At 41.9% G+C, this 23638-nt stretch overlaps 1 protein-coding gene across 4 annotated transcripts; it reads left to right on the forward strand.

Moving 5' to 3' along the window:
* Positions 1-6543: 6543 nt before the first annotated feature.
* Positions 6544-21647, forward strand: LOC115183280 (probable ATP-dependent RNA helicase ddx6). Of its 4 annotated transcripts, XR_003874023.1 has the most exons (14): positions 7003-7190; positions 8266-9328; positions 9432-9536; positions 9643-9772; positions 10370-10516; positions 12738-12832; positions 14448-14570; positions 14758-14886; positions 18367-18483; positions 18603-18666; positions 18750-18851; positions 18991-19202; positions 19492-21515; positions 21564-21647. XR_003874023.1 is itself a non-coding variant. In XM_029744625.1 (13 exons), the coding sequence occupies exons 2-12, from the start codon at positions 9089-9091 to the stop codon at positions 19197-19199; spliced, it is 1461 nt and encodes a 486-aa protein (XP_029600485.1). In that variant the 5' UTR covers positions 6544-6667; positions 8266-9088; the 3' UTR covers positions 19200-19202; positions 19492-21647. The 4 variants fall into 4 exon arrangements, 3 of the variants coding, with proteins under 3 accessions (XP_029600485.1, XP_029600477.1, XP_029600470.1); XM_029744625.1 differs by lacking the exon at positions 7003-7190 and adding an exon at positions 6544-6667 and having other exon boundaries at positions 19492-21647; XM_029744617.1 differs by having other exon boundaries at positions 6999-7100; positions 19492-21647.
* The last annotated feature ends 1991 nt before the right edge of the window (positions 21648-23638 follow it).

The following is a 23638-nucleotide window of genomic DNA, read 5'->3' on the forward strand; positions in this document are numbered from 1 at the left end:
AGCAACATCTCAAGACAGCAGTCAGGAAGTTAAAGCTTGGTCGCAAACGGGTCTTCCAAATGGACAATGACCTCAAGCATACTTCCAAAGTTGTGGCAAAATGGCTTAAGGACAACAAAGTGAAGGTATTGGAGTGGCCATCACAAAGCCCTGACCTCAATTCTATAGAAAATGTGTGGGCTGAACTGAAAAAGCGTGTGCGAGCAAGGAGGCCTACAAACCTGACTCAGTTACACCAGCTCTGTCAGGAGTAATGGGCCAAAATTCACCCAACTTATTGTGGGAAGCTTGTGGAAGGCTACCCGAAACATTTGACCCAAGATAAACAATTTAAAGGCAATGCTACCAAATACTAATTGAGTGTATGTAAACTTCTGACCCACTTGGAATGTGATGAAAGAAATAAAAGTTGAAATAAATAATTCTCTCTTATTCTGACATTCCACATTCTTAAAATAAAGTGGTGATCCTAACTGACCTAAGATAGGGAATTTTTCTAGGATTAAATGTCAGGAATTGTGAAAAACTGAGTTTAAATGTATTTGGCAAAGGTGTACGTAAACTTCCGACTTCAACTGTATCTAACCTGTCATATTTTAGCATTCAAATAAACAGATTTATTAAATATTAATTCATAATGTATGCATTTTGCTCTGACTTATTTATACCCTTCGGTTTAATCTTTGATTCCTCGTTTATTCCGCAAGCAGCTGCATCTTTGCGTCATATGTTTGTACATGCAAGTATGATCATCATCGTGATCGTCCTGTGTTGACGGGATGATTTCTAGTGAAAAGGCCAAGGTTGGCATGATAATGTAAGATTAAGATGAGAGGTGGAATCTGAACTTGTTTGGTTACCTCCATGAAGAAGGTGATCCATTTTGCAAATCATCAAAACTTACCTGAAGTTTATCACACAGTGCAACAATAATGTTGCTTTATAGAGCCCTTGAAAAAACTTGTTTGAATTTAATTAAATAGATATTTATTTAAAAAATTAAAGGCGTGAATGTTATAAAGACCTGATGTGATTGATTTTCTTGCTGCAGATAATTGTGAGCCCATAGTTAATTGAGCATTCAGACTTTTTATATGTACCTTTTTAATTTCACAATTATATGTATCACTGCACCATTGTAGAGAACAGAATGTAAAGTACTGTATGTATTCTGACATTTAAGTTAGTCTCACACAGCAGAGAAAGACTGGACTAACCGGCTCAGTAATCACCTGGACGCAGTGATTAACATTCTGTTTATGACGTTCTGCAGCAGAAGCCATGAAACTAGATTGACAACACCACTCTTAACTGAATATACAGTTGATCACCTTAAAATACATATGAAAGACTGACATTCAAATGACAATGCTTTCGTTCTTATTTTTTTTAAAGTGATGCAAACATGTATGATTATGATTACAACCAATCAAATCAATTGGAGCAGGTGTCATCCTATCTTTGAATTTTAGCTCTAACAGTATTATTTGTTTTTATTCAATATAACTCCAAGTGTTCACATGGTTCTAATATTACAAAATCCAAATAAAGCCCTATAACATGACAGCCTTTATGAGCCTGATGCACAATTGTTCAGAAACCAACATCTAATTAAATTAAGGAAATACTCATAATATTAGGCTTGAGGGAGATTTACGTGACATGCTTTCCTGTCTCCCCGTCTAACTCAATGTGTGCAAATGTAGATGTCACTCAACATCATCTCTTACTGTTCAGTACTTTTTCTGACGACACTTGGAACAAACTGGTCTCACAACCAACTCATTCAAGACATGTCAACAAGAATCAACCCTCACAGTAATGTAGTTGTGCAATAGATGACATACAGCAGTACATTTTTCCATGTGAGAACCTTAACCCCTTTCTACTGATGGAGATGTGGTGTGACAGAGAACGTTGAAAACCTGGACTTTCAGAATGACACCCCATGAAAAAACAACCAATAAGTAGACCTAAGTGGTTCTCAACCAGGCGTACTACCACCTATCCACAGAGGGTCCTTGAGAAGACTCATGAGACCATAGGCTTACTGGTAAAAATGTACATGAGGGGTTACTTCAGGGGTACTCCAGGCAGAGAAAAATGTACTTGTGGTATTGTAACCAAAAAAGGTTGTGAACCCAGCCAGGTCACCCGTGATACAAGTCAGTATTCAACGTCCACCTATGTCTAAGGGCGTTGGGAGATGACGTGGAAACCGGACACTATGGGAAGAGTGAGCGCTGTTACCTTCAAGTAGGTTTTGTTTTGGCTAAGGCGGTGTGGGCGGGGATGGCAGATGGGCGTAAAGGCGCCCGCATCCTTCCCATTCGAAACATTTAGGAAGAGTTTGTGCATATATTATGATGACATTTTGTTCGTTTTGGACTACGGTAAGGTATTTGTTTTTGCCTGTTCGGCACACAGATTTTTTTCCGAGGCAAGCCAAAGTCGGTGATTGGTCAACAATAAAGTCTTTGTTGTCATTCAATGAGAGATTACTTGTTTTCACGCACATTTCATTGACAAATACTGCACCAAACATCTTAGTTAGATGTAAAATTGTGCGACTAAGATCTCTTCGTCAAAAATTTAAAAATTAATGACATTTAGTTTTTTGTTTCTTAGATTGACTATTTTGAGAACGTATATACTGGCAACAGTGTCTAAAAATGGACAAACAGTATGGTTGACACTTTATTCTCTTTTTCCAAGCGAAGGTCTTTTAAGAGAGTATGCAAGCACACTCGTTCGGTTCACCTAACCGACTTCGGCTAGGCGCCAGCCTAACTGTAACATGCTGACGCTGTAAGCATCTGCCTCTGGTGCCAAAGGTGGCATGTTCAAATCCAGCAATAAAGTTTATTTTTGTATTTCTGTTTTAAGCGTATACCAAACCTTAACCCTTACTGTAAATTCAGAAAGAATTCAGACCCTTTTTCAATTCCACATTTTGTTACGGTACAGCCTTATTCTAAAATGGATTTAAAAAAAGGATTTCCCTCATCAATCTACACACAATAGCCTACAATGACAAAGCAAAAACAGGTTTGTAGTCGTTTTTACATAAATATTCAGACTCTTTACTCAGTACTTTGTTGAAGCACCTTTGGCAGCGATTACAGCCTTGTCTTCTTGGGTATGACACTACAAGCCTGGCACCTGTGTATTTGGGGAGTTTCTCCCATTCTTCTCTGCAGATCCCTCTCAAGCTCTGTCAGGTTGGATGGGGAGCGTTGCTGCACAGCTATTTTCAGACCTCTCCAGAGATGTACCTTCAGGTTCAAGCTAATGAGGATACAAATAAACTACCACTCTCCCTCCGACAACGACTGAGGACACCACCCCTCTCCCTTCGCCAACAACGATTGAGAACACCGCCAACAACGATTGAGGACACCGCCACTCTCCCTCTGTCAACAGCAACTGTATGCTATCGTTGGCTGGTCGTCGTTACATATTCGTCGCCAAACCCGCTGGCTCCAGGTCATCTATAAGTCCTTGCTAGGTAAAGCTCCGCCTTATCTCAGCTCACTGGTCACCATAGGAACACCCACCCATAGCACGCGCTCCAGCAGGTATATTTCACTGGTCATCCCCAAAGCCAACACCCCCTTTGGTTGCCTTTCCTTCCAGTTATCTGCTGCCAGTGACTGGAACGAATTGCAAAATTACTGGTTGGAGACTTATATCTCCCTCACTGACTTTAAGCGTAAGCTGTCAGAGCAGCTTACCGATCGCTGCAGCTGTACACAGCCCATCTGTAAATAGACCATCCAACCAACCCATATTTGTTTTTCTGCTCTTTTGCACACCAGTATTTCTACCTGCACATCCTCATCTGCACATACAGTTGAAGTCGGAAGTTTACATACACCTTTGCCAAATACATTTAAACTCAGTTTTTCACAATTCCTGATATTTAATCCTAGTAAAAATTCCCTGTCTTAGGTTAGTTAGGATCACCACTTTATTTTAAGAATGTGAAATGTCAGAATAATAGTTGAATGATTTATTTCAGCTTTTATTTCCTTCATCACATTCCCAGTGGGTAAGAAGTTTACATACACTCAATTAGTATTTGGTAGCATTGCCTTTAAATTGTTTATCTTGGGTTAAACGTTTTGGGTAGCCTTCCACAAGGTTCCCACAATAAGTTGGGTGAATTTTGGCCCATTCCTCCTGACAGAGCTGGTGTAACTGAGTCAGGTTTGTAGGCCTCCTTGCTCGCACACTTTTTTCAATTCTGCCCACACATTTTCTATGGGATTGAGGTCGGGGCTTTGTGATGGCCAATCCAATACCTTGACTTTGTTGCCCTTAAGCCATTTTGCCACAACTTTGGAAGTATGCTTGGGGTCATTGTCCATTTGGAAGACCCATTTGCGACCAAGCTTTAACTTCCTGACTGCTGTCTTGAGATGTTGCTTCAATATATCCACACAATTTCCCTCCTCATGATGACATCTATTTTCTGAAGTGCACCAGTCCCTCCTGCAGCAAAACAACCCCACAACATGATGCTGCCACCCCCGTGCTTCACGGCTGGGATGGTGTTCTTCGGCTTGCAAGCCTCCCCATTTTTCTCCAAACATAATGGTTATTTTTGTTTCATAAGACCAGAGGACATTTCTCCAAAAAGTAAGAACTTTGTGCCCATGTGCAGTTGCAAACCATAGTCTGGCTATTTTATGGCGGTTTTGGAGCAGTGGCTTCTTCCTTGCTAAGTGGCCTTTCAGGTTATGTCGATATAGGACTCGTTTTACTGTGGATATAGATACTTTTGTACCTGTTTCCTCCAGCATCTTCACAAGGTCCTTTGCTGTTGTTCTGGGATTGATTTGCACTTTTCACACCAAAGTACGTTCAGAAGGCGTCTCCTTCCTGAGCGGTATGACGGCTGCATGGTCCCATGGTGTTTATACTTGCGTACTAATGTTTGTACAGATGAACGTGGTACCTTCAGGCGTTTGTAAATTGCTCCCAAGGATGAACCAGACTTGTGGAAGTCTGCAATGTTTTTTCTGAGGTCTTGGCTGATTTCTTTTGATATTCCCATGATGTCAAGCAAAGCGCCACTAAGTTTGAAGGTAGGCCTTGAAATACATCCACAGGTACACCTCCAATTGACTCAAATGATGTCAATTAGCCTATCAGAAGCTTCTAAAGCCATGACATCATTTTCTGGAATTTTCCAAGCTGGTTAAAGGCACAGTCAAGTTAGTATATGTAAACTTCTGACCCACTGGAATTGTGATACAGTGAATTATAAGTGAAATAATCTGTCTGTAAACAATTGTTGGAAAAATGACTTGTGTCATGCACAAAGCAGATGTCCTAACCGACTTGCCAAAACTATAGTTTGTTAACAAGAAATTTGTGGAGTGGTTGAAAAACAAGTTTTAATGACTCCAACCTAAGTGTATGTAAACTTCCAACTTCAACTGAATATCACTCCAGTGTAAATTACTAAATTGTAATTACATCACAATTATTGGCCTATTTATTGCCTTACCTCCTTTATTTGCACACACTGTATACAGATTATTCTATTGTAGTTTTGACTACGATTGTTAATCCCATGTGTAACTCTGTTGTTTTTGTCACACTGCTTTGCTTTATCATGGCCAGGTCGCAGTTGTAAATGAGAACTTGTTCTCAACTGGCCTACCTGGTTAAATAAAAATTAAAAAGCTGAGAAAAACAACAGGTACTCAACTATTCCCCTCTTTTATGAAGTTACTCACTGAAGAGGGTTAAACCAAGGCCTCATACCTTTTAAAGGGTTAATAAATTGTGTTATGATAAACTGGAACAGGATACCTCTGTGTGTATTAACACCTGTTTTGAGTGTTGTGCCCTTCAGACATTAGAAGGCCCCACCTGGGTATCTGAGGTTCTGAGAATACCACTGGTTTCCTGAGAACACAAGGCTGCCGCAGGCCTGATGAAAACAGCCACCTGTCAGAATATGCTTGGACTCGTTCACCTTGTTATGACCCTATACTTGTGATGTTTGTTTTTTACATTACGTTTTACCTGCATTGAGTGTGATATGTGGTTGCCTTACCTAACTTCATTAGTTGAAAAGTCTGTACTATGCAGAATCATTGGACGTCCCTACCCCATTGAAATTGAAATGTAAAATGGTTAAGCAAAGGGTTAGGATATGCGTTAAATGCGTCAGCATGCTTCAGTTCTGTTGGCGACTAGTCGAACCGAGAGTGCTACCATACTCCCATAAAATACATTCGCTTGAAAAACGAGAAAAAAATGGCAATAGTACAGATTTTCCATTTTCTGACGCCGTAGCCAGTTACAATTCCTCAGAATAGTCTGAACTAATCGAAGATATCCCAAGAAATCTGTCATTAATGTTGACGTTTTTACCGAATAAATATTAGTCGCGCAATTGTACATCTAACTAAGGTTTTTTGTGCAGTATTTCTCAATGATAAAAATGGCATAAAAACGAGTCGTCTCTGGTTGAACGACAACAAAGACTATTTTGAAGAATCCCTACTGTTGACCAATCACCGACGAAGGGGCGTAGACATCGGCTCCGAACTTCGGCTTGCCTCCAGAATTTTTTTCGTGTGCCCGAACAGCCGAAAAAACCTTCACCGAAGTCCAAAACCAACAAAAACTTCACAAAATGTCGAAATAGGTATGTGCACGAACTCTACCGAAGTGTTTCGCCCGGGAAGCAAGCAAACCTTTTACGTTAAGTACGTCCCAAGAACCTAGATATCGCTAAACAATTTGAGTTCGAAACAGGACACGCTGATTGGGTAGTTCATGTACCTGCGCAGCCAGACGAACGAAGGGTTCCATTAGTTACCACAGCCACAAAGTCAGAATGGGTTATATCGTAAAAATGCATAAAAATAACGAATTTGCCTTTTAAGGCAAATTATGGCATACAGCTATCAGGTTAAAATCACATTTTAATAAGGTAAATTGTATAAATGGGCGGGGTTTATGACTGTGGTAACTAGTGACGACCCAGTAGGAAAGCGAAAGACAACCAGCTAAAGGCGAGCGCGCGGCCATGTTGAATTGTCGTTTTTTTAAAGAAGAGACAATAGAGAGACAAGTCGGTGGGTTTCACGAAACACAAACCGTTTCATAATTAAAGCAAATTGTCCAAGTATTAAGTTAACGAGAGAAGACGTTCGATGAACATTAAGGTAACATGTTGTATTTGTTGGAAGTAGCCGATAGTGCATGGGCGCTACTCAGCTGCCTATGCTAGTATGTTTGAAGGAGAGTCGACCAGTCAGCCTACGCTTAACTTAGTTACCATAGCTAGCTAACCAGCAATGTTTGCCAAGCAAACGTGCAAGCTAGTTATTTCATATTTTACTTTCTAATATCTGTCGACTGTTTATCTAAATCGTTAGCCTCAGCTCGAACTTGTCGTGATGGTACTGCTAGCCTCCAAGTTGTCAAACTATCTCTGCCCAAAAACTTCGATTAACACGTTGTCACAGCTAGCTAGCTAACGGTAGTTGACTAACACAACTCTAGCTAGCTACGTTAGCTTAGCTAATCTACTTTACCGGGCATTTAATGCCACTAGGTAGCTAATTATCCACGTAAAGTTTGCCTACAGTTACTGTGGTCACACAACCAATCATTAGTTAGCCATCTAACGTTTGCTGGTAAACCCATTGTGGGTCTATGTTGGCTGCTAATACGGCTATCAATTTGTTAATTGTCTCATGAGTACACTGATCACCAACTCAGCGCTAACGTTAACTAAACTATTTTGTTGAACTCAGTCCTAGCTAACGTAGTGTTTTAGCACAGCCAACTTGTGCGTAGCTAACGTGTGCTCGTAACTTACGTTTTTGGATCTTTTTAAAATAGTTTTTCTGCTTTGCTTTTGCCCCAGACCACTGCACTTGGTAACTAACGTTAGCTAACTACTCTTATCGACTTTTTTTTTTTACCACGTAACCTAACTAGCTAGCTAAACACCTTGCTAATATATCCAGTTCGCTAGTTACACGTTAACTAAAATGCTCAAGTTTAACGTTAGACCCGATTAGCTCACGTTCAGGAAATAAACACATTCTATCATTTCAAGTGCAGTCCTACTTAGTGGTTGTTTTGTTTAGAAATTTAGATTAATTTACATGGTTTCAATAATTTAAACAATCTCAATTTCCTTTTAGTATTGGCTACAGTCAATAGCGACACAGACACACGTTTTCATTTGTGATGCTTTTGTCCTTATGATGTATTGTTGCTTTCGTGCAGGTAACCAGGAGTTGAATGCAAATGTGATTGAGGAGTGTGTCAGCTCCACATATACCACAGCAAAAGAAGAGCACAACAGCAGAACACACATTGTTACTGTCAAAGTGAACAGCACAACGGGTTGGAACTATTTCCCTCGGTGTTTTGTCTAAGTCATTTTTTTGTGGTTGACAAGAGCACACATTTTTTGCTTCATAACACACCAAAAAACACAAAGTTGAAAGACTCAAAGAAACATAGGAATAGTCCATGTGAATCAGAGGACAGTACAGGTCTGTTTGAATGTAAAAGACTAAAAGCACTTGAGACTAAACAAGAAACGTACGACCATTTCAGTCCAGGAAAAACGGTGAAAAGGTCTTTGAACATAGAGACAATATTAAAAACTTTACAGGTTGTTGTACACAGAAAAAAGACTTCAGAAAGAAGCTATTTTGACCAGGATAACTTTAATGTTTGAATTCTGAAACACTTTCACAAAGGTTTGTTTTTTTGAGCGGATATATGATCTATTTGTTCATATAAATGCTAATTTCTCCCTTTTTGGGGAGCGTCGTCTTGTAAATATACCATTTTCATACGCCAGACTCTTTTTTTCAAGAGGTCTGTACGTATAAGTGTATACTTAAATTCTTTAAATTAGAAATCCTGAAAACAAGGTTTTATTTTTTTTGTGAACTAAATAACACAAGGACATTAGTACCACGAGTGGAAAACCAAGATCTAAGGAAACATTGGACAGAAAAAAGGATTTTAAAAAAGTTTAGCTTTACACTGTGAGTGACTAAGAAATTGACAGACTGAAGGAAAAGCTCTCTAAGCCATGTCTACAGCAAGAACGGAGAACCCAACATCCATAATGGGACTGAACAAGCCCAACGGGCAGTTTAGAGGACCACTCAAGCCAGTTGGACTAACATCAGGATCCCTGGCAACTGCCCCACAACCAGACACCCACCAGAAGGGAGGCAACATTCCCCAGAGCAGTGGGGGCATCCGTTTTGGCGATGACTGGAAGAAGTGCCTGCAGCTTCCACAGAAAGACTGCAGATTTAGAACATCAGTAAGTCCTAGTGACACATTCACAGTTTAATAAAGCAGACCCCTATAAGTCCATAAATCAATAATGACCCCAGCTTCAACCTTGACGTCTACTCTTTCCCCAGGATGTGACATCGACCAAGGGGAATGAGTTTGAAGACTACTGCCTGAAGCGGGAGCTACTGATGGGGATCTTTGAGATGGGCTGGGAGAAACCATCTCCTGTACAGGTGACTTCCCTGTCCATGACTATTTTGGAATTTTGTTGAATGTGTGTTAGTGTTTGCTCATGTTTGTGGAACTGTCTCGCTCACCAACCTGTGTGTCTGTCCCTAGGAGGAGAGCATCCCCATTGCTCTGTCAGGAAGGGACATCTTGGCCCGAGCTAAGAACGGCACCGGGAAAAGCGGAGCCTACCTCATTCCTCTCCTGGAGAGGATAGACCTGAAGAAGGACCACATACAGGGTGAGAACTGCACCCGCTGCTACTCAATACCCTTTCAACATCAATCCATGTAATCTCATTTGCTTGTTTTAATCAATTTTGATACGAAGTCCATCTGTGAAATCTGCACTTAATGTTTTATTATTAATTTGGCCTATTGTAATGTAATCACTGGTGAATACCCCTATGTAGTTGCCTGAACAATTCACTAGATTGATGCATAAGTAAGCACACATTCAGTGTATGGAGAGGACATTACACCGGTCCAGTACGCCTGGTGGGACACGGAATCTCTGACATATGGACAGACCCAGTGTCACAAACCTAACGCCCACACAGTGTGCTCTAATAGTGCTGGACCTCAAGGGAACAGCATGCCACAGATTCATAATATATCAAGGCCACTTATCCAACTAGTGAGTTGGATAAATTACATTCACCAGCCAGTGCCTGAGCTCATCACCTGTCAGTGAAATTTAGCTTTTTAATGGTCTCCAGTTATAGGTTATTTATTCCAATTGATTTATGGAGATTTTTTCCTCTTCTCCCTCATTCCCCAAACCTCTTTTTCTCTGCTCTATCCTTCATTTCTCGCTCCCCTTCCTCTCATCTCTGCAGCCATGGTGATGGTTCCTACACGAGAGTTGGCCCTGCAGGTGAGCCAGATCAGCATCCAGGTGAGCAAGCACATGGGTGGGGTCAAGGTCATGGCCACCACGGGAGGCACCAACTTGAGGGACGACATCATGCGTCTGGACGAGACTGGTAACTACCACTCAGTCACGGGGGATGGGCAGTCGAAAGGGTTATAGTGGCTGTAGTGTAGTGGCATAACCAATGTGTGAAGAATTGCAGCTGATCATAGATATTGTTTGCTTGCGTGACTGACACTGAACTTTGTTACTTTAAATCCAGTTTGGCTGTTGATCAAGAGACCTGCCCATGTGTTACGCAACAGCACGTTGTGCAGATCCTCATTGTGCCTTTATGTACTGTACTTACTAGGGCTGTAATGATCGGTCCCCGATTCAAATGTTTAAGATACTTTTGGTCATGTAGTGTATGTGGACACCTGCTCGTTGAACATCTCATTCCAAAATCATGGGCATTAATATGGAGTTAGTCCTCCCTTGGGGCAGTTGGCATTCTACTGGCATCTGCCAAACCCAGATTTGTCCTTTGGACTGCCAGATGGTGAAGCTTGATTCATCACTCCAGAGAATGCGTTTCTAGTGCTCCAGAATCCAATGGTGGCGAGTTTTACACCACTCCAGCCGACACCATGCGCAATGCCAAGCGATCTTGGGCTTGTGTGCGGCTGCTCGGCCATGGAAACCCATTTCATGAAGCTCCCGATGAACAGTTCTTGTGCTGAAGTTGCTTCAAGGCAGTTTTGGAACTCCACAATGAGTGTTGTGACCGAGGACAGACTATTTTTATGCGCCTCAGCACTGCCACTTCGTTGCTGAGCCGTTATTGCTCCTAGATGTTTCCACTTCACAATAACAGCACATACAGTTGACCTGGGCAGCTCTAGCGAGGCAAAGATTTGACGGACTGACTTGTTGGAAAGGTGGCATCCTATGACGGTGCCACGTTGAAAGTCACTGGGCTCTTTACTAATGGCCATTCTCCTGTTAATGTTTGTCTATGGAGATTGCATGGCTGTTTTTATACACCTGTTAGCAACGGGTGTGACTGAAATGGCCGAATCCACTCATTTGAAGAGGGGTCCACATACTTTTGTATATAGTGTATGAGTTCTTTGGTCCGCTGTAACGATAGCTCCCTGATTCAAATGTTTAAGGTATGAGTGCATTGATCCGCGGGACCCCAAACCGATCCAAATGTAACATGCATCGTCAGAAAATCGATTGAAAAGCCACAAATCGCCGATTTTACTTTTTTATTTACTTTCTACTTTACAAAAATACCTCATCTTTTATGGCAACTGCGTCCTCTCCTTACAGTGTTGGACAAAGCATGTAATTATGTTGACAGTCATTGATCTAAAAGTCATTTTGCATGCCCAACAACCCCAGTCAATATCAGTAGACTGGTCAATCTGTGTCCTGTGTGCAGCTTCGCACACTGACCAACGATGGGTAGTCTATTCCTGATCTGGTATATCTGAGACTCATCTTCAGCATTCAAATGTTTGTAAAATGTCTTGCATAATATTAGCCTTTATTACTTGAGTGATAACCAATTACATTTTTCTAGTTAAAAAAATAAATAAATGCACTTTTGAAAAGGTGGGTAGGCTACATACTGATCAGGGCATACATTAGATTTTATTTTGATTGTTCAAGTTCACTATCAGCAGTATTTTTTTTACATTTTTGAACAAATTGTATTTGTCATTTTTAGCTATATATGGTAAAAGTTTAATTTCATAACGACGATGGCAATCACTTTTTCTATCTGTACTCCGTGGTCGAAGCTAGCGACGAGAAGTATTTATACATTACTAGCTCTAACACGTAATCAGCGAAAATGACATTCATTAGTGGGTGACGGTGACTTTCCTTATGGCTCAGATCAGATGCCTACATGCATCATTTACACACAGAAGTCAACTCCGAGATACCCAGGGGTGGCAGGTAGCCTGACAGGGTAAAAATCTGTTCTACCCCTGAACAATGCAGTTAACCCACTGTTCCCCTTTAGGCCGTCATTGTAAATAAGAATTTGTTCTTAACTGACTTGCCTAGTTAAATTTTAAAAGCTCATGAGCTCCATCTGCAGCAGATTTGAATTTAGAATGGAAAATGAATGTGTTTATGCAACAGATGTTAGTGGATCGCATCGATACATTCCTCTAATCAAACTGAATCGCACTGAATCGTTTCAAACAAACGTATTGTACCTGTATCGGTGACAATTTGTCTAGATGCGTAACAACCCATCTTAAAAGGGAAAGATGCACATCCCTAGTACTTACTGTTCATTTTCACTCTTCTCTTCCTCGTCCCCTATCTCTCAGTACATGTGGTGATAGCAACACCAGGCAGGATCCTGGACCTGATAAAGAAGGGCGTGGCCAAAGTGGATAAAGTCCAGATGATGGTGATGGATGAGGTGAGCATTACTGGTTGTTTTATTAAAGCGGCATATGTTATGAAATCTGGAAAGTATATTTTTTGTGGGAGACTCCGTAGTTGCTCGTTTTGCTAATGGAATAATATTGTTGGTTTAATAAGCCAAATGAAAGTAGCCCCACTTTGCCACCTGCTCTGTTTGAAATAGTTAACCTCTTACATCTAGACGTTCTGCTAGCGGAACACCTGCTCCAATATCCAATGATAGGCGTGGCGCGAATGACAAATTCCTCAAATACAAAAACTTCAATTTTTCAAACATATGACTATTTTACACCATTTTAAAGACAAGACTCTCCTTTATCTAACCACACTGTCTGATTTCAAAAAGGCTTTACAGCGAAAGCAAAACATTAGATTATGTCAGCAGAGTACCCAGCCAGAAATAATCAGACACCCATTTTTCAAGCTAGCATATAATGTCACAAAAACCAAAACCACAGCTAAATGCAGCACTAACCTTTGATCTTCATCAGATGACACGCCTAGGACATTATGTTATACATATTTATATCAAAAACCAGCTTTTTACATTAGCATGTGACGTTCAGAACTAGCATTCCCACCGAACACTTCCGGTGAATTTACTAAATTACTCACGATAAACGTTCACAAAAAACATAACAATTATTTTAAGAATTCTAGATACAGAACTCCTTTATGCACTCGCTATGTGCGATTTTAAAATAGCTTTTCGGTGAAAGCACATTTTGCAATATTCTGAGTAGATAGCACGCCATCACAGGCTAGCTATTTTGACACCCACCAAGTTTGACCCTCACCAAACTCCGATTTACTATTAGAAAAATTGGATTACCTTTCCTGTTCTTCGTCAGAATGCACTCCCAGGACTTCTACTTCAATAACAAATGTTGGTTTGGTTCCAAATAATCCATAGTTATATCCAAATAGCGGCGTTTTGTTCGTGCGTTCAAGACACTATCCAAGGGTGACACGCCCGACGCGTTTCGTGACAAAAAAAATTCTAAATATTCCATTACCGTACTTCGAAGCATGTCAACCGCTGTTTTAAAATCAATTTTTATGCCATTTTTCTCGTAAAAAAGTGAAAATATTCCGACCGGGAGTGGTTGTTTTCGTTCAAAGAGAGAGAAAGTAAACATGGAGTCGACTCGTGCACGCGCCTCAGTCTCATAGTACTCTGACCGACCACTATCCAAACGCGCTAATGTTTTTCAGCCAGAGCCTGCAAAGCCGCCTTCTGAGAGCCCATGGGAGCCGTAGGAAGTGTCACGTAACAGCAGAGATCCCCTGTTTTGGATAGAGATGATCAAGAAGGCCACGAAGTGGTCAGACAGGGTACTTCCTGTACAGAATCTTCTCAGGTTTTGGCCTGCCAAATGAGTTCTGTTATACTCACAGACACCATTCAAACAGTTTTAGAAACTTTGGAGTGTTTTCTATCCAAAGCTAATAATTATATGCATATTCTAGTTTCTGGGCAGGAGTAATAATCAGATTAAATCGGGTACGTTTTTTATCCGGCCGTGCAAATACTGCCCCCTATCCATAACAGGTTAATGTGCTGAGGATGCACTCAATTGGGTCATCAACAAATGTCTCTCCCTCTCCAGGCAGACAAGCTGCTGTCTCAGGACTTTGTGGTCCTCATCGAAGATATCATCAGCTTCCTGGCTAAGGGTCGTCAGATCCTACTCTACTCTGCCACCTTCCCCATCAGTGTGCAGAAGTTCATGGTGAGAGGACTTGCCTTGATGACTGGGGGGCTAGAGAGTGAGAGAACAGGGTGAGACTAAGGTAGTGGTTGGATAGACCAAGGGGGAGATGTGCATGGCAGTTCAGTGAGAGGAGTCTGAATTAAAAATTGACAACTGAATTGTTTTTACTCTCAATTGCGATCTGTTTCCCCCTGTCCCCCTCCAGGCGAAGCACCTTTCAAAGCCCTATGAGATCAACCTGATGGATGAACTGACACTGAAGGGCATCACCCAGTACTACGCCTACGTCACTGAGAGGCAGAAAGTCCACTGCCTCAACACCCTCTTCTCCAGGGTGAGTCTGTCTAAAGCTGTGGAGGTAGTTTTTTGAGCGACGTACAGTGCATTCGATAAGTATTCAGACCCCTAGACTTTCTCCACATTTTGTTACATTACAGCCTTATTCTAAAATGTATTGAATTTCCCCTCATCAATCTATACACAATACCCCATAATGGCAAAGTGAAAACAGGTTTTTATACACTTTAGCAAATGTATTAAAATTAAAAAACACCTTATTTACATAAGTGTTCAGACCCTTTATGAGACTTGAAATTGAGCTCGGGTGCATCCTGTTTGCATTGATCATCCTTGATGTTTCTACAACTTGGAGTCCATCCAAATTCAATTGATTGAACATGAATTGTAAAGGCACACACCTGTCTAGATAAGCTTCCACAGTCGACAGTGCATGTCAGATCAAAAACCAAGCCATGAAGTCGAAGGAGTTGTCAGAGTTCCGAGCCAGGATTGTGTCAAGACACAGATCTGGGGAAGGGTACCAAAAAATGTCTACAGCATTGAATGTCCCCAAGAACAGTGGCCTCCATCATTCTTAAATGGAAGACTCCTCCGAGTCTTCCATTCCTTCATGTCCTCAGAGCATGCGCATACCAGCTGGCTGGTGTGTTTATGGACATATTCAATCAATCCCTATCCCAGTCTGCTGTTCCCACATGCTTCAAGAGGGCTACCATTGTTCCTGTTCCCAAGAAAGCGAAAGTAACTGAGCTAAATGACTAACTCCCCATAGCACTCACTTCTGTCATCATGAAGTGCTTTGAAAGACTAGTCAAGGATCATATCACCTGACACCCTAGACCCACTCCAATTTGCTTACCGGCCCAATAGGTCCACAGGCGACGCAATCACACTGCCCTAACCCATCTGGACAAGAGGAAAACCAATGTAGGAATGCTGTTCATCAATTACAGCTCAGCATTTAACACCATAGTACCCTCCAATCTCGTCATTAAGCTCGAGACCCTGGGTCTCGACCTCGTCCTGTGCAACTGGGTCCTGGGCTTTCTGACGGGCCGTCCCCAGGTGGTGAGGATAGGAAACATCTCCACCCCACTGATCCTCAACGCTGGGGTGCCACAAGGGTGTGTTCTCAGCCCTTTCCTGTACTCCCTGTTCACCCATGACTGCGTGGCCATGCACGCCTCCAACTCAATTATCAAGTTTGCAGACGACACTACAGTGGTAGGCTTGATTACCAACAATGACAAGACGGGCTACAGGGAGGAGGTGAGGGCCCTCGGAGTGTGGTGTCAGGAAAAAAACTCAATGTCAACAAAGGAGATGATTGTGGACTTCAGGAAACAGCAGAGGAAGCAGCCCCCTATCCACATCGACGGGACAGTAGTGGAGAAGGTGGAAAGTTTTTTTTAAGTTCCTCGGCATACACATCACGGACAAACTGAAATGGTCCACCCACACAGACAGTGTCGGGAGGAAGGCGCCTCTTCAACCTCAGGAGGCTGAAGAAATATGGCTTGTCACCTAAAACCGCCAAACTTTTACAGATGCACAATCGAGAGCATCCTGTCGGCCTGTATCACTGCCTGGTACGGCAACTGCACCGCCCACAACCGTAAAGCTCACCAAAGGGTAGTGCGGTCTGCACAGCGCATCACCGGGGGCAAACTACCTGCCCTCCAGGACACCTACAGCACCCAATATCACAGGAAGGCCAAAAAGATTATCAAGGACAACCACCAGCCGAGCCACTGCCTGTGCACCCCGCTATCATCCAGAAGGCGAGGTCAGTACAGGTGCATCAAAGCTTGGACCGAGAGACTGAAAAACAGCTTCTCTCTCAAGGCCATCACTGTTAAACAGCCATCACTAACATTGAGTGGCTGCTGCCAACATACTGACTCAAATCTCTAGCCACTTTAATAATTAAAAATTGGATATAATAAATCTATCACTAGTCACTTTAAACAATGCCACTTTATATACCCTACATTACTCATCTCATATGTATATACTGTACTCTAAACCATCTACTGCATCTTGCCTATGTGGTATGGCCATCGCTCATCCATATATTTAAATGTACATATTCTTAATCATTCCTTTACACTTGTTTGTATAAGGTAGTTGTTGTGAAATTGTTAGGTTACTTGCTAGATGTTTCTGCATGGTCGGAACTAGAAGCACAAGCATTTTGCTACACTCGCATTAACATCTGCTAACCATGTGTATGTGACCAACAAAATGTAATTTGATTTAGAGCTGGCCAAACTGAGCAATTGTGGCTGAAGGCCCTTGGTCAGGGAGGTGACCAGGGACCCAATGGTCCATCTGACAGAGCTCCAGAGTTCCTCTGTGGAGATGGGAGAACCTTCCAGAAGGACAACCATCTCTGCAGCACTCCACCAATCAGGCCTTTATGGTAGTGGCCAGATGGAAGTCACTCCTCCGTGAAAGGAACATGACGGCTCGCTTGGAGTTTGACAAAATGCACCTAAAGGACTCTGACCATGAGAAACAAGATCCTCTGGTCTGATGAAACCAAGATTGAACTATTTGTCCTGAATGCCAAGTGTCACATCTGGAGGAAACCTGCAACCATTCCTACAGTTAAGCATGGTGGTGGCAGTACCATGCTGTGGGGATGTTTTTCAGCGGCAGGGACTGGGAGACTAATCAGGATCGAGGGAAAGATGAACAGAGATCCTAATTGAAAACCTTCACCTCAGTCTGAGGTCCTGAGTGCTCTGGAGCAGGTTAACATTCCAAGAGGACAATGACCCTGAGAACACAGCCAGACAACGCGGGAGTGGCTTTGGGACAAGTCTCAATGTTCTTGAGTGGCCCAGCCAGAACTTGGACTTGACCTGATCGAACATCTCTGGAGAGACCAAAAAATAGCTGTGTAGCGGCAGTCTTGACAGAGCTTGAGAGGATCTGCAGAGAAGAATGGAAGTAACTTACCCAAATACACTTGTGCCAAGCTTGTAGTGTCCTACTCGTGGCTGTAATTGCTGCCAAAAGTACTGAGTAAAGGGTCTGAATACTTATGTGATTCTTTTAAAAAATAATTGAAAAAAATAGTTTACGTTAGTTAACATTTGTGTGTAAAATAAAAATGTTCCTTTGTCATCATGGGATATTGGTGTAGATTGAGGGGAGGGACGACCTAATCAATTTTAGAATAAGGCTGTAATGTAACAAAATATGGAAAAATTCAGGGGGTCTGAATACTTTACGAATGCACTGTACCTGCTTGATGAGTAACCTTGAAGGAGCCTTAGCTCCCAAAGATATCGCCTCATGTTTTGCTAGATAGACTAACTCTTTAGGTGGGTTGGAAACTTGTTCCATAACTGGTCCTTTACATACGCAGTCAGAAAAGCTCAACTTCTTTCAGTCGTAGAGATATTGGCTGATGGTAAAGCAGGAAGCCATGTTTCTGTCATCTGGGTCATCCATTCATTCATAATGAGTACATTGTCTCATCAATGCATCTTTCGTTCTCCAACAGCTCCAGATCAACCAGTCCATCATCTTCTGTAACTCCACCCAGAGGGTTGAGCTGCTGGCCAAGAAGATAACCCAGCTGGGCTACTCCTGCTTCTACATCCACGCCAAGATGATGCAGGTCAGCTCAGCCGGCCCAGCCACTTGCACTTTAGATGTAGACAGCATGGAATACCTTCTCATTAGACAGTGTGTAGCCATGTCTTGCTAACCCTTGCACTGGTTTTGCCTTTGAAACAGGAGTACAGAAACCGTGTGTTCCATGACTTCAGAAACGGACTCTGCAGGAACTTGGTCTGCACAGGTAACGTATTTTACCCTTGTTGAATGATTGCTTGGTTGATAAAAAAAAAAAGATTTAAATTATTCTCTTGCCTCCCTGCTTAGATCTGTTCACCAGGGGAATTGACATCCAAGCGGTGAACGTAGTGATCAACTTTGACTTCCCCAAGAATGCTGAGACGTACCTGCATCGCATCGGCAGATCAGGTGAGACCATACACTGCATTTTCATCACGCCGTCAAATCAGACCTCGGACAACGTCCTCCAGCTACCATCTGCTTTTCTCCTGGGTAAATAAAGCATCAAATATAAGCCTGTTGCCTATTTTAACACCTCCTTTTCCAGGGAGGTTTGGTCACCTGGGTCTGGCCATCAACCTGATCACCTCTGAGGACCGCTTCAACCTGAAGTCCATCGAGGACCAGCTGGTGACCGACATTAAGCCCATCCCCGGCAGCATCGACAAGGGCCTGTACGTGGCAGAGTTCCACTCTGCCGACCCAGACGCCGAAGATGAGATCAGAGGCAAGGACGGCGAGTTAAGCGCAGCATAAACGGTAAGGTTTTTCCACTTATGCAGAGATAAGTCTCCCACTACTCATAGAGGTAGTTAGTTATTTCAATTTTGTTTATTTAATCTGTTGAGTCCTTTGACTCCTTGCTGGTCAGTGGTCATAAAACAAAATAATTTTGGGCATTAGGGCCTGAACTGAGAAACGGTTCACTCATGTTCAGCCTAGCTCTTGATAAAAGATTCTCGTTGGATAGGATTGTTGAATTGGCTTTACTTCTGCTTTTGCAATTTGATTACATTAGTTCCTAACTGGAGCCTTGTCTCTTTTCCAGGAGAACAAGAGGTGTCTGGCATTCATCACACCATCCCCTGCTGCGCACAGACATTCAGAAAAGTTTGACTGAATATAAAAAAAATTCTACAGGAAGCATCTTCCAGTTGTTTTTTTTTTTTTTGGGGGGTGGGGGGTAATGTTTACAGCAGTGGTCAGTTTGTTTTGGCACAGATTACATCTGTTTTTTAACCAACATATGTACCCAACCTGTCAACTGTCAATAATTTTCTAAGTCTGCTGTCTTTCTGTATGGCTAGTGTATCACTGTGGTGGCTTCTTATACAGTCACATTTCATCATTTCCTGTTGAAAAGGCCCTCCTCGCTTGTCAGGTTCACTTCCTATAGACTAATTTCTGAGCAGATGACTGTCGAGGAAACCAAACCAAAGCTGAACATGTTGATGGGGAATATGGATTTACTCAAAAAACCAAAAGGACCCCCTCTGCTTTAACGGCTGTTTGGGAAAAGCTATCATGGTGCTATACGGTGGAAATATGACTAGAACTACTTTTAAAATGTAGTTCTAGTATCTTTGTTTTTAAGTGTTCATGCTAATGTGACTTTACAGTCATACATGAAAGGCACCTCCATGAATAGTTTGTCACAGACGCACACGGATGAGTCCAATGATGAGTGTTGATTAGTTTACTTATTGTTTATTTGTTTAGTATTTTACAGCCTCCTTAGTGGGCTATAGCACCAGACAGACCCGTAACTCTTTGGGCAACAGATCCCTTAGACAAGGAGATGATGGCAGTAGAACCTGACATGGAGATGTGCCTGTATCAACAGGGTAAACATTTAATTTAGACACGCTGACTTACCGAACCCCCCCCCCAAAAAAAAAACTTGAATTAGACATGCTGAAGCCAGTCATCTTATTCTATCGCTCTCTGACTCTTCTGTTCATCTCTCACAATCTTCCTCTTAACTCACTCGTGTGCCTTAATCGAACCGCCGCTCAGTGTTCATACTGTACATCTGAAAGGATCTGTCTGTGTGAACCAGAGCTCCAGAAAGTAGCTTGAAAGTTCAGTTCCAAAAAGAGCTTCTCTGGTTATGTGTTCTTTAGCTCTCACCAAGTCAGTGCTTGTTTTCTCAGCTTCCCAGAACTCCCCTCAGTGTTTTTTAATGTGGAGTAGTTTAAACTGATCTAAGGTCAATTTTGCATCCCCTCCTAGTGGTTAATATTAGGATTTAGGGATGAAAACCTGACCCTAGATCTATCTGTAGCTTTCCAGAGGCCAGGGAGCAGGAATGGTCACACAGGGTGGGGGACCCTAATCTCTAACACAAGAAGTGATTTGTTACAATACTGGCAATTGTCGTTGAGGAATCGCAGCATTTCAGTCATTTTCTCAATTGTTATGCAATGTATTTTTCCTCTTTCATACAGCTATATTGGGTAGTCTGACAGAGCAATGGTTGTGTTGCAGGAAGGTTGTAGCAGTACTCTCATTGGCCAAAGTACAGTGTTCTACTTTTAAAAGGATAATATATTGCCAAATACAATCTTGTCTTATAGTGACAACCCTAACAGATCCTACAATCTTCAACATTAGAGATGTAGCAGAGGGCTGGCCTCTGCATTGAGTGTAGCACCAGCAGAACAGAACAGGAACCATTGTAATGCATGTACTGTAAGCCCTTATTTAAACAGCCTACAATACTGAGCACTGTTTCCCCACGTCTGGCTCTGGAGTATCCCTGTAAATGCTGGAGTTTATTTAACTTATTCCATTGTCAATTATCCTGAATTGAGGCACTTGAACACTGAAATGGGACTTATGATTTGAGCATTGTCAAGTGTCTGTGTTAAACGTTATTAATTGGTTAATCTCAGCACACCAGCCGCCCACAACAATGAGCAATAGCTTTGGGACAAGGCTATAAAATGGCTAAGTGAAGCAGTATTTGCCAGGGGTACTCCAGGGCCAAGTATAAGAAGACTATGGTAGACTTGATTTGAATTTATTTCTATCCAACTAATTTGGTTTGAGTAATGCTCCTGTTGTAGTTGTGTTGGCAGAGGTCACCTGCTTAGCCATCCTCCTGTAAAGTGGCAGGAGGATGGCTAAGCAAAGTTTATTCTCGTGCCAATTGTGTCAATGCCAGCACCTGAAGGAATCAAATAAAGGCCTGCTGATTCTCCATCCCTGTGTCTTAAGTTTTCATGTGTATTGGTTCATCACACTGAATGTTATGTGCAAGTATTTTTGACAAGTTACATTGTATCAGTGGTCAGCTAACATTGTGGGAAGTATGCATAACCTATTTGTTGTGAAACTAGCTATGAATGCATTAAATTCGCTAGGTCAGATGTGGTGTTAATGATAAATCGGGAAACCGTTTAAGATACCATAATATACAGTACCAGTCAAGTTTGGACACCTACTCACCTTTTCTACATGGTAGAATAATAGTGAAGACAACTAAGAAGTAACACAGAATCATGTAGTAACCAGGAAAGTGTTAAACAAAGCTAAATATATTTTAGATTCTTCAAAGTAGCCACCCTTTGCCTTGACTGCTTTGTACACTCTTGGCATTCTCTGAACCAGCTTAATGAGGTAGTCTTGAAGGAGTTCCCACATGCCGATCACTTGTTGGCTGCTTTTCCTTCACTCTGCGGTCAATCTCATCCCAAATCATTTCAATTTGGTTGAGGTTGGGTGATTGTGGAGGCCAGGTCATCTGATGCAGCACTCATCACTTTCTTTCTTGGTCAAATAGCCTTTACACAGCCTGGGTGTTTTTGGTCATTTTCCTGTTGAAAATAAATGATAGTCCCACTAAGCGCAAACCAGATGTGATGGCGTATCGCTGCAGAATGCTGTGGTAGCCATGCTGGTTAACTGCCTTGAATTTTAAATAAATCGGTGTCAGCCGCAAAGCACCATCATACCACCACCATGCTTCACGGTGGGAACCACGTGGCGATCAACCGTTCACCTACTCTGTGTCTTAAAGACAGTGGTTGGAACAAAAATCTCAAATTTGGACTCGTCAGACCCAAAGGACAGATTTCCACTGGTCTAATGTCCATTGCTTGTGTTTCTTGGCCCAAGCAAGTCTCCTGTTATTGGTGTCCTTTAGTGGTTTCTTTGCAACAATTTGTCCATGAAGGCCTGATTTACACAGTCCCCTCTAAACAGTTAATGTTGTCTGTTACTTTAATTTATTTGGGCTGCAATCTGAGGTGCAGTTGATTTCTGAGGCTGGTAACTAATGAATTTATCCTCTGCAGCAGATGTAACTCTGGGTCTTCCTTTCCTGTGACGATCCTCGAGAGACAGTTTCATCATAGTGCTTGATGGTTTTTGCGACTGCACTTGAAGAAATTATGGACTCGTTTCTCTTTGCTTTTTGAGCTGCTCTGCCATTATATGGCCTTGGTCTTTTACCAAATAGGGCTATTCTGTATACCACCTCTACCTTGTCACAACACAACTGATTGGCTCAAATGCATTAAGGAAAGAAATTCCACAAATAAACTTTCAAAAAGGCACGCCTGTTAATTGAAATGCATTCCAGGTGTCTACCTCAAGAAGCTGGTTGAGAGATGGTTGAGAGAATGCCAAGCGTGTATTAAAGCTGTCAAGGCAAATGGTGGCTACCTTGAAGAATCTCAAATATAAAATATATTTTGACTTAACACTGTTACTACATGATTCCATATTTATTTCATATTTTTGATGTCTTCACTATTCTACAATGTAGAAAATAATAAAAATAAAGAAAAACCCTGGAATGAGGTGTGTCCAATCTTTTGACTGGTACTGTACATTCTACATGTAGAAATAATCACAGGAAGACGAGCACTGTGTGCATATAAAGATTACCCTTGGAATGTCTTGCCTCGTGGGATTGAATGACGAAACCGATTGGTAGACGCAAAATACGCCTATTAATGTCGTATTCAGGTGTTAGTCAGAAGTAGGCAACTCGTAAATGTTGTACTTGCTAAATGGCTGTAGTTAAACACTTGTTGCATTCAACCCATGCCTCTGGTTCAACGACTTAGTGTTTAACTAGATAGCAGCTCAGTCATTTCTGAGTTCTGACTAGGTGATCAACCCAGCACATCACGCAATATTTAGGGGATTCCTAGTAGTTGGATATGCTGGCCAATGGTAGTTGATTT

Source organism: Salmo trutta, chromosome 3 (genome assembly GCF_901001165.1).
Source record: "Salmo trutta chromosome 3, fSalTru1.1, whole genome shotgun sequence".
In the NCBI taxonomy this organism is placed as follows: Eukaryota; Metazoa; Chordata; class Actinopteri; order Salmoniformes; family Salmonidae; genus Salmo; species Salmo trutta.

Coding starts and splice junctions, on each gene's coding strand:
- LOC115183280 (XM_029744625.1), top strand. CDS start 9,089: ATGTCTACAGCAAGAACGGAGAACCCAACATCCATAATGGGACTGAAC. Junction 14,887..18,366: donor TCAACACCCTCTTCTCCAGG/GTGAGTCTGTCT, acceptor GTTCTCCAACAG/CTCCAGATCAACCAGTCCAT. Junction 18,484..18,602: donor TCCACGCCAAGATGATGCAG/GTCAGCTCAGCC, acceptor CCTTTGAAACAG/GAGTACAGAAACCGTGTGTT.